General features: G+C 47.0%; 2 protein-coding genes across 2 annotated transcripts in view; one reads left to right on the top strand and one right to left on the bottom strand.

The window, feature by feature from the left end:
• The window catches only part of PIGH (phosphatidylinositol glycan anchor biosynthesis, class H), a 6055-nt gene extending 4944 nt beyond the window's left edge, over positions 1-1111 (top strand). The window contains exon 3 of the mRNA XM_012656080.1: positions 490-1111. Coding sequence (XP_012511534.1) covers positions 490-582 — 93 coding nt within the window. The 3' untranslated portion in view covers positions 583-1111. The remainder of the gene's footprint in view (positions 1-489) is intronic.
• Positions 1112-3192: 2081 nt separating this feature from the next.
• Positions 3193-10219, bottom strand: part of PLEKHH1 (pleckstrin homology domain containing, family H (with MyTH4 domain) member 1) — a 50439-nt gene continuing 43412 nt past the window's right edge. The window contains exons 22-29 of the mRNA XM_012656275.1: positions 9699-9854; positions 8514-8614; positions 7615-7756; positions 6725-6867; positions 6484-6613; positions 4788-4874; positions 4337-4483; positions 3193-3354 (exon numbers count right to left, since the gene is read on the bottom strand). Of these exons, the coding sequence (XP_012511729.1) occupies positions 3193-3354; positions 4337-4483; positions 4788-4874; positions 6484-6613; positions 6725-6867; positions 7615-7756; positions 8514-8614; positions 9699-9854 (1068 nt within the window). The remainder of the gene's footprint in view (positions 3355-4336; positions 4484-4787; positions 4875-6483; positions 6614-6724; positions 6868-7614; positions 7757-8513; positions 8615-9698; positions 9855-10219) is intronic.

Raw genomic sequence — 10219 nt, 5'->3', positions numbered from 1 at the left:
ATTATTTATATATTTGGTAGCAAATGTTTATTAAATAGACTTTCCAAATATGTTTTTCCCATTCTGTGGCTTTGCTGTTAATTTTGGTTGTGTTACATTTAATTGTACAAAATATTTTTCAATATTTACATACTAAACTGCCTTCTTGTCTCTGAGGACTATTTCACAACTTGTGGCATTTCTCAAGAGGGTCCATCCTTGCCTTTCTTCTTGCTTGTTCTTACAGATGGAGGTCATGACATTTAGACAGATTAAAAAGCTGTCTTTTGATCTCCTGCCTTACACAATTCACAGGCTGGGCTGTGGGCCTAACTGGGACTCTGCCCAGCAAGGTGCTCTGAGGCCTGAACTTCTACGTCTCTGAGCTCACACCTTTGCCATTGAGACCACTTGATGTGGGTGAGAGATCGAGGCTGTATGTGGGTGCAGCACCACTAAGCACTCGTCTGTGTTCACCTTGACTCTGCATTTCTCCCCTTTGTAATTCAGAGTTCCAAGCCCCGGCTGGACTGCTTGATTGAAGTATACAGGAGCTGCCAGGAGATCCTGGCACATCAGAAAGCCACGTCAGCAAGTCCGTGAGTCCCAGCATTCAAAAAGCCAGTATTGTCTTCCGTGGGAGATGACTGCTAAGCCATAGTGGCTGGCTTATTTCTGTACTCTGAACCGTCCGATGGACACAGTCCTAGGAACCGTATGGATATAGTGGATCTCAGAGCCATAGAGCAGGTGACTGGAAATCTAACTCAATGTATTTCTTTGTATTATAGTGTTCCCCTTGTAAGGTTTTGCCTATTTTACCAACAGAGGAGAGACCTTAAGAATTTGACATGATATGTCTAATGTTGGCAAAGAGCACTTTGTGAAATTCCTAAGCGTATTCAAGTTTACTTTGTGTTGATATTTGTTGAGCAAGACAGTGGGAAACTGATACCAAATCTCTCGAGAAAGGTATAATTTCCAATTGCATAGTACTCCTGTATGAAGTTAAAGAAAAAAAAATGTCAAACCCTTCAGGTACTGGTTAACGGGAAGAAATGTCCTGCATAAGAATAGTCTCTGTCCACCTAGCTCCTGTGTTCTGTACAGGGTTAATTTATGATGACTCTCCTCATAAACAGATCTCCTTCCAAAACACAAAATAATTACCTGGTTCACAGACAGGTGCTTTTTATTGACAAACAAGATCATGGCATTTCAGTCATGGGTGTCAAGCACATTAATACTTTCCTGTTACTCAGCATTTTCTATTGTTTCAAAAGCTGCTTTGCCAAGAGGGATGAGACAAAAGGCCAGGCAGAAATTTAACTTTGGTTTTCAGACATGGGACTTCCATGTTAAAGAAGGATAAATAAATAAACCATAGACACCTTTGTTTCGAAGGCAGTTTCTTCTGTATAAAATTACTAAACTTAAGGGAAGATTCCTGAAGGGTTGGGACAGAGAGTAGGGAAAATATTTGACTCCCAAATTCGGTATGAGCATTGCTCCATTCTTGCTTACTCTTTCTTTGGAATCCTAGTTTTCTTTTAAACTCCCTGGGTAGATAATATTATCGATATTGGCCTTAGAGACAGACAGTCAAGATATTACAAACCATAGCTATAATCTCTTTTACACCAGCCCTGCAGGAGTTATCCAGGAGCCCATGGTACCTGTGACTTGGTCGAGGTAGAAATGTCTAGTTAACCCCCAAATCCTGGGGTGAAATATGGGAACAGAAGTGGCTGTAAAACTGCCTGCCTTGCAAAGTCAAGTTAATTTTAAAAAGGCAGAGACTCTGATGTGCTTTTTTTCCATCATGCTTATCAAGTTTTAAAGGGTGAGCGAGGAGGAGCTTACAGCAGCTGAGGTGTTCAGATAACTAGTTTCAGCCTTGCAGTTTTTGCAGTGCGTAACACACACACATTGTTGAGGTTAAAGGCTTGGTTTTTGGGTGCTACTACTAAACCCATACAGTTTTCAGTAATTTACTGACAAATGGTAAGGCTGCCTTAGAGCTATGAAATAAAACTCAGTTTCTCAGATGTTGGAAAATCAGAGTATGAACTCTTTTGTTTTTTTCTTTTCAGGGAGGGTATAGACAAAGATCATTTCCTCTGTATTCATTCAGAAGGTCTGAGGGGGATTGTGGTGTTATTAGGAAAGCAAAAGGTAAAAGAAACTTTCTATTTCTTTTACTTGATGCTCTTAGGCTAGGGCATATATTATATCACATTATGTGCTCGCTGCCCTCAAACTAATTCCTAGCGGAAGTTCGCCAGAAGTCTGTAGGAGAACATCCAGGCGTACGAGCCTGGGGCATCTTCTGTGTTCCTGATTCATCTTAGTTGGTCTGACAGCAGCAAAAAGCAGCATGCGTTTGCTTGGTTTTCCAAAGAAGGGGGAAACAAATGCTGACCACCACGTCCTACAATAGTGAGCACAGCCCTCACTGAGCCCTGTCCAGTCATTAAAATGAAACAGGGAGAGGTCAGATCAGAGCTCCCCACTGCCCTTGCTTGGACATTGGTAGTGGGTTTGGCTTATAGTCCAGTGTGAGGGAAAAGAGCTTGAATCTTAGCAGGGATAGTCTGTTGTCCTGCAAAGATAGGAGCTGCTGCCCCAGGGAAGGGGCACTACAAATGCCTACTCACCAATAAAGGGGAAAAGTGAGTCTATTCCTTTTTCTCCATCCCTGCCAACACCTTTCCTATTTGGAAAAGGAAGGCCAGTTTTAGTGAGTTCTAGGCTTTTGTCAAGAGTTCAGGTGAATTAGAAATTTTAGTCCTATTCTGTTCAAGGATGTTTGGAAAACTTCAAGTATAAATCTCCAGAAGGACCATACACAATACAAAACATATTAGCTTCCTTGAGAGTATCAGTGTAGAAAGCCCCAACCTTCACTGATGCCCTCAGTAACAGTAGACTATCCCTATCTAAGTCTAGAATTGGGTAGCATCCAGAGTCATTATTCTTATGAAAAAAAGAGTAAGTGGTTTTTACATTGGGTCTGGATTTTTAAAAGTTGGGCCCTGAAACATTATAAGGCACCTAAAGGGTAAAGGTTTCACAGACAATCAAATACACATTCCACAGAACAAACAGAGGAGGAGGGGCTGTTAGACCCCTCACAGTAGTATCACACCCCAGGATACATATCTCTAACCCCAGAGGCACCAGTGGTGGTGGGGAAAGGGGTAGGAGAAATATTCACAGCAACGTTGGCCCCTTGGTAGCACGGGAAACAGAAGCAAAGAACTGTCGTCCATCCAGGTCCCACAGCTGACGGGCTGCTGGCGGGTTGGTGGATGGGTTCACATTTGCCGAGCAATGGTTCATGTAGCTGGCCATGATGAAGGTAGCTTCCGCAATCTAAGGAGAGGTCAGAGAAGTGAAGTAATTAAACTAGCCTTGGCCTGAATCCTAACTTTCTCACTTACTAGCTGTTATATTGGGTATATAACCTTCCCGGGCCTCAGTTTCTTTAATCTCTTAAAATACCCACCTGGGAGAAAATACCCAAAGGGAATCATTACTGTGAGGTTCACAGGCCTAGTGAAATGAGCATTGGACTAGAAGTCCTCTGAGACACACAGTACCCTCCTGAGAAAAGGAGGACCAACATTCTGCTCTGGGCAGCTCTACAGCCGGGACGGGGGCCTTCTTGAGTAAGGAATCTGTATATCCTCTCCTTTAGTAGGGGTGGTAGGAAAATGAGGAGGTAGTTTGGCAAACTCCAACTTGAGGATAAAGTGGAGAACAGGGTTTCCAGTTACTCTCAGAAGGGAGTCAGGAACAATATATCAGAACTGAGGTTTCTGAGCCTTTGTAATTGTTATTTTTGCTGGTCAACATTTCCTATACTGAGTAGGAACAGAGTCCTTAAAGCAAGAGAGGTCTTTTTGCCATTTTCAAGACCACAAGGAAGAAGGAGCACTATGGAGACTGTCCTACTTTGTACCTAGTGTTGGGTCAGCAGAACCCAGGGGTAAGATGAGAGCACCTTACAAAGGAAGCTGCCCTACCTTGGGGCCTGCTGCAAATAAGAGAAGAGCAAGTGGGTACCCATTTCAGGCCTGCGTGGTGCTGGGGCTTAGAGATTTCCAGTGAAGAGCACAGTAGTAGGTAGCTAGACCAAAGTCAGTTCCCTCCTAACTAGTTCTACCTACTAGCCCCAAAAGTGACACTTAGATCCAAATCCACCAGAACCCTTTGTATTTGTCCCAAATACAAATAATTTTATCTGGGGCAGGGCCCATCTAGAACACAATCATAACTCCAGTTTCCTCTAAGCTTCAAGCCCACTACATCATACCAGATCAGATTAAAATGTTTTAGCAGCTGTCAGACCCACCTTGGGAGCAGCCATCCGGAAAATCAACTTCTTAATCTGGCCTTTTCCAGAGCTCTGGTCTGGAATGGACTTAATCACAAGCATGAAGTCATCCCTGCAGCCACCAAAGGTCATCACTGAAGAGTAGGGGTAAGTGATGTGCACTTGCTGTAGAAAGGAACCAATTAGTTCTGGGGAAACTTCCCACCTATCTCCTGAGCTAAGAACCAGCATTCCCTGTCTCTTGTAGGCACAGGTAGCCTTAGCCAAGAAGGGAGAACTCTGAAGTGGTCATAATTTGGAGATATCCATCTTGAATGTCTACAAGCTTTGTCTAGACTAGAGGCCAGCAACTTGGGTGGGGGTAGGGAAACCATGGTCACTTAGCTCAGGCCTTTGAGTCCAGAGAGGAGAAGAAAAGACAGTGTTCAGGAGGAGGAGGGTCAGGGAACCAGCCCTCACCCTGCCGTACCATAGTGTTGTGGTCCAGGATGCTGACACCATCCTCATTCACCGCAATCCACAGCAGAGTGTTTTCCTTGGAAGACACCTGGGCAGGCTGGGGAAACAGGAAAATCCCATCAGACGTATCCACAGAGATTCCAAACCATAAGGACTTTATGAGAAGGCACATCTGTGGATCTGAAGATGGTATCTGTACCATGTACACAGTAAACAGACAAGGCTCCTTGTGGCAGGAGGCATCTGGCCACCTGCTAACCATCCCAAGGGCAGAGGGGATCACTCTCGTGGCATACCTAGAACTCATGCTGCCCCAGTACACTGGATGGAAAGCTCTTTGCTACAGAATATAGGCCAGCCCTGGCTGCTCTGTCATGGGCATAGGGAATAGGCTTTTTCCTAATTCTCAAAAACATAGCATTCTACCCAGAGTCTCCCAGTTGAAGTGCATGTGGCTTCAGACATTTTCCTGGGGACTGTAAAAGAAATAGGAAAGCAATAATGCAATCTTGGCCGGGTCAAGGGCTCACGCCTGTAATCCTAGCACTCTAGGAGGCTGAAGTGGGTTGATTGCTTGAGCTCAGGAGTTGGAGACCAGCCTGAGCAAGAGTGAGACCCCATCTCTACCAAACAAAGAAAAAGAGAAAAAGAATCCAATTTTATGGGCTTTATCCCTACCAGTAAGAAAGTGACTGTTTAGTGGACATTTCCTGCAATGACTAATTCTCGCTGCCCAGGCTACAGTAGGGTAATCCGGAAGATCTATTTCTCCTACCCAAGAGGGGGACAGATGAACATGTCACCTTTTTCAGAAGCTTTTCCTAGCCTCTCGTCACCTCCCAGACCAAGTGGGTCTCTGTTATATGCCTTTATAATACCCCTGTACTTTTCCTTCACGGCGCTTATGACAGCTTGTTAAAATTTTATATATACGTATATATAAAGAGAGAAAAAGAATGAATATGCATATGATTATCTGATGAATGTGTATCTCCCCTGCTAGAAGGGACTGATGCTCCATGAAGGCAAGGACTGTATCCGATTTGCTTACCTCTTATAACCTCAAATAACTAGCACTGGACATAGTAGGAGTTAGCTCAATGACTGTTTGTTGAATGAATGAGTAAATGTCCATTTTCTCATCTGGAGCTTTAGTGAACAGGCTCACCGTCTAGCTTTGAGCACAGGATAATGCCTGTGATTGATTATCTATGAAGTTCATGCACACCAGATACCTGGTGAAGAAAAGTTCCCACTGAAATTACTACTGGCCTTCACGGAGAGGTGCCATTAACTGTTGCCTGAGTAGTGTGATTCCCCTGTGTGCCATGCCACACCAGTGGAGATGTATTTGTTTAAGTTATACATTGTTCTATCTTGCAAACTTTTTAAAAATGAAAGCACTCGAGAGGGATATCAAGTCTGAATCCTTGTGTGAATTAGTCGATCCTATCTTTTCTTTCAGGAGTAGCACTGAGAAGTCATTAAAGAAAGGATGAAGATAAGCAGTGAATCACAGCTCTGCTCTGGATCTGGAAGTCTGGAGTAGGCCAGAAATGGGTGGAGAGATAGCGAGCCCTGGTGTTGCCAGGGTGGAGGTGAGGGCTGCAGACTGGCCTGGCTCGGCACGAGCAGATGGGACGCAGCTCCAGGAGACACTCAGAGTGTTCCCAAGGGTATGAGCCATTCCTTCCGCTGGCACCTACCTGAGCAGCGAAGAGCTTGGCGCCAAAGAAAGGCCATTTCCGGGCCACGGTCAGGTAGATGCGGATGCACTCAGGAGGGGAGCAGCCTTGCAGTGCTGCCCATTTTGTGGTCAGCACGTCTGCCAGGTGCCTGGTTTGGGTAGATGGAGAGAAAAGGTGCCAGTGAAGTGCCAACATGTTTTCATTCCAGCTCCGAGGCCTGCCCATAGGGATGGACCACAAGACCTTGCAGCCTACCTACCTCAGCTGTTCTGGGGGGGCCCCGTGTCTGTAGCGCCTTGGGTAGAACCTGTCTAGGACCTGCTGGAGGAGATGCTGAGCTTTGGCAGGGGGTGTGCCCCCAGCGCCTGGCAGGACAGCCTTCTCCAAGTCCCCATATTCGACCTGCAGTAGAAGCACATGAAGAGATCAAGAATCTGGAGGTATAGGGGGCCGGGTAGGTGCTGTTGGAGAGGTGAAATAAACCATTACTTTATTACTTAATTGGTGGGGTATGAATGGATGTGAAAAACACTGTGGACAAATCCTTCATTTCAGGATTTATAGACGTTAGAGAAACAAACTTAGGGTCCTAGAATATTAGATACAATTCTAGACCAACTTTCATTTTGCAGCTGAGGTGAAGTGGCTTTTCCAAAGACACAATTAGTGACAGACAAGGGAAAACAATGTGGAAATTCTGGCTTCCAGTACAAAGCTATGGGATGCAGGAGTGAAGATGCTACAGAGCCTAGAGCATGGCAGAGCGTTCCCGATTTGGCCTTGAGAGTCAGACACCTGGCTCAAATCCCGGCTCTGCCATCTACCAGCTTTGTGTCCTGGCTCAAGTTACTTAAACCCTCTGAGCTTCAATAAATAAAAATAAAAAATAAAAACAGAAGGAAACTAAAGCATAGACAAGTGAAGTGCCTTGGCTAAAATCTCACAGTTGGAAGGTGGCTAGGACTCAAACCCAGGTCTGGATTTCAAGTCCAGCGTTGTGCCCATGTGCCTGCAGTGAGGAGTCAGCGGTGCTCTGTACCAGAGGTGGCCAGGCCACCCTCTCCTGGGCAGCACAGGAACTGCAGAACCTCTTGTGTTTCAGCCCTGAGATGGCATCCTTACCCTCCTGCCTCCTCAACAGATCCTTACCTGGGCCATCAGAGCAGCCATCTCTAGAGCCAGTTCCTTGTTGACAGGAAACCTCCCTGCTACTATCTCTCCGCTAGTTTGGGAGGCAAGGAGCAGCCGCTCTCGGTCCGTCTCCCCTTTGACTTGACTGCGAAAGTACAGCCTGCAGGGAAGAGAGCGAGAAGCAGCCAGGGCTCAGGTAGGATCCCGGAGACGGGGCTTTCTCTGGATCTGTTATCTTGATTTCCAAAGACAGAAACTACTCATTTTACACTATTTATGAGTCTATTTTGTATTGCCCCCAGAAACATATAACCAAGTATGACACAGAGCAGATGCAGGGCCATGCAGACCTCATGCCAATAGGAAGACATGGTTAATTCCAAACGTACCGTTAGACTTACTGGATTTGGTGAGCAGAATCTGGTACCTGGAATCATAGCTTATTAGGGGACTGGATGAGTTAAGATTCCAAGGACTAATGGAAATTATTTGCCTAGAGACATACTGGGATGGGATTTTCTTATTCAAATTGACAGAAAGCCAGGATGTCTACTTTTGTGTTTCCTGGAATTGGTATAGGAGCTATTTATTCTTTAGCCTTAAATATCTGGTGATCACACAAAACCACTCTCATAAAGTAACATGTGCAGCCATCCCATGATGTTGGTCTGTTTTCTTGGCATGTATGCATGCACCCATGTGTGCACACACGGTACAGGGAAGGTGACGGCCTGAGCTGCCCTGGGTCTCACAGAGGATCAAGAGCAGAGCCCACCTGGGCCCCAGCTAGTGACCACCAGGCAGGGTTACATCTGTGGGCCCCTGTGCCTTTCTGGATAGGCCACTAGTTGAGTTGATGAGCTGGCACCTGGTGGCAGCCCTTGTGTTTGGCCCCACCCTCATGTAGTGCTCATGACCTGTTCTTGTACATCAGCTTCACGACACGTGTCCCACCCTCAGACTTTCCAGCATGCAGCTCCTTCAGGGCTTGTTCCCACTTGGAGATGGCATCACAGATCTTGAAGAGGCAAAAAGAGGGAAGTCAGAAAAGCCCCTCATGAGGGGAACATGGTCCAGCCAGGGCTGGACCTGGGCAAAGCAGAGCAGAGCTGAGGTCCTCCCACTGGGAGGCTGACCTGCGGGGCCTTCTGCTCCCAGGACCTGAGGTGCTCGCAGGACCCAAGGACTCCCTCACAGACGGGGAACCGTGGGCATGGTGAGCAGCAAAGCCAGGAACTCTGCCCCCACCACCTCCACAGCTGAGGGGCTTCCCCAGAGGCTAGGCAGGCCCCAGTCAAAAACCATGGCCTCATATCACTGGCTCCATTTTCCATTCCATTGATTGCCATTCTCTTCAACAAATACACCCAGAGGCCTGTTGTCTGTAACAGAGTCTTACAGATGCCCAAACATTTACAAAGATACATGGCACAGTTTTTCCAGGCAACATTAAAAGACTATAGAAGCCTTTGTCCTTTTGCCTTAAAGAAAGCAGACAAGAGCCAAATACTGAGACTCATCAAGTGCTATCGCAGGTTCCCACAAACACTTAACACCCCCCATGGTACTAGTCCCAGGCCATAATCGGTATGAAATCCCATTCAAGGTTCTTTACTTGCAGGGGTACCATACGGACCTACCTCTTAAAATATGGCTGAACCTATAAGCATGGCATGGGCCCCAGCAGGAAGGGTGAAAGCGAGGTGCTTGTGTACAACATGGCACCTAGTGGGTCTAGGCATAGCACTATCTGCCTATGAGAGGGCAGCTGTAACTGGCAGCAGCTTGGTGGGGCCTCCCTGTCCGCACACTGAGCCGAGAGGCTTTCCCCCTCGATGCTGCACAGCCACTTGAGGGAGGCAGGGTGTGCAGCTCGTGTTTCCAGAGACAAGGGCACACAACAGCTCAGCTTTTCTCTGCCTGCCCAGGTACATTTTAGGATGACACAGGAATGCTGACCCAGGCAGCACCTTGGGCTCAGCACTAAACAGGCTGCTGAACAGTCAGGTACCCGCTAGACAGGCTCTTTCCCCACCACCGATATCCCTGAGCTGGGAGGGAACTCAGGAGGGGCTCAACTGGCTTAGTGGGGAGGCTGTCACCTTGACACTCCCCTGCAGGCAGTGTTCCAGGTCCCTGCCGGAAGGATCGTCTGTGAAGAGGGCAAAGCCAGAGTGGGATGACTTTCTCATGCCTGTCTCCTGGTTCAGCCGCTGGAGGAACTCATCAACTGTGGAGGAGCCGTCAAAACCAACCACCTGTGGGCGGAGAGGTGATCTGTCCTAGAGCAAACTTCCTGAGAGGTGCTCACTGGGGCTAGCAGAGGGGTCTGAGCACAGCAGGTGGAAAGGAATGAGGGCGAATGCGAGAGGCCAGAGCAAGTCGGCTTCCGTGTTCACGTGCAGAGGGCCGGTGCATGAAGGATATGAGCCTGCCTACTGGAAACTGGATTTGGACATGAGCTCGGTCTCTCCTGTACTGACAATATTTTGGGGGCCCTTTCTTATGTCACTTCTTGGTCAGTGTCTCAGCCTTGCTGTCCATGCAGTGGGTCCAAGAGATCTACTTCCAGGGCACCAGTGAAGCACTTTCATGATTCAAGCTCCTTTCTCCCTACATGCTC

The sequence above is a fragment of the Propithecus coquereli genome, unplaced genomic scaffold (genome assembly GCF_000956105.1).
Source record: "Propithecus coquereli isolate 6110/MARCELLA unplaced genomic scaffold, Pcoq_1.0 Scaffold5, whole genome shotgun sequence".
Classification (NCBI taxonomy): Eukaryota; Metazoa; Chordata; class Mammalia; order Primates; family Indriidae; genus Propithecus; species Propithecus coquereli.
Note: the sequence above shows the minus strand (reverse complement) of the source record. Positions and strands in the feature narration are given on the sequence as shown.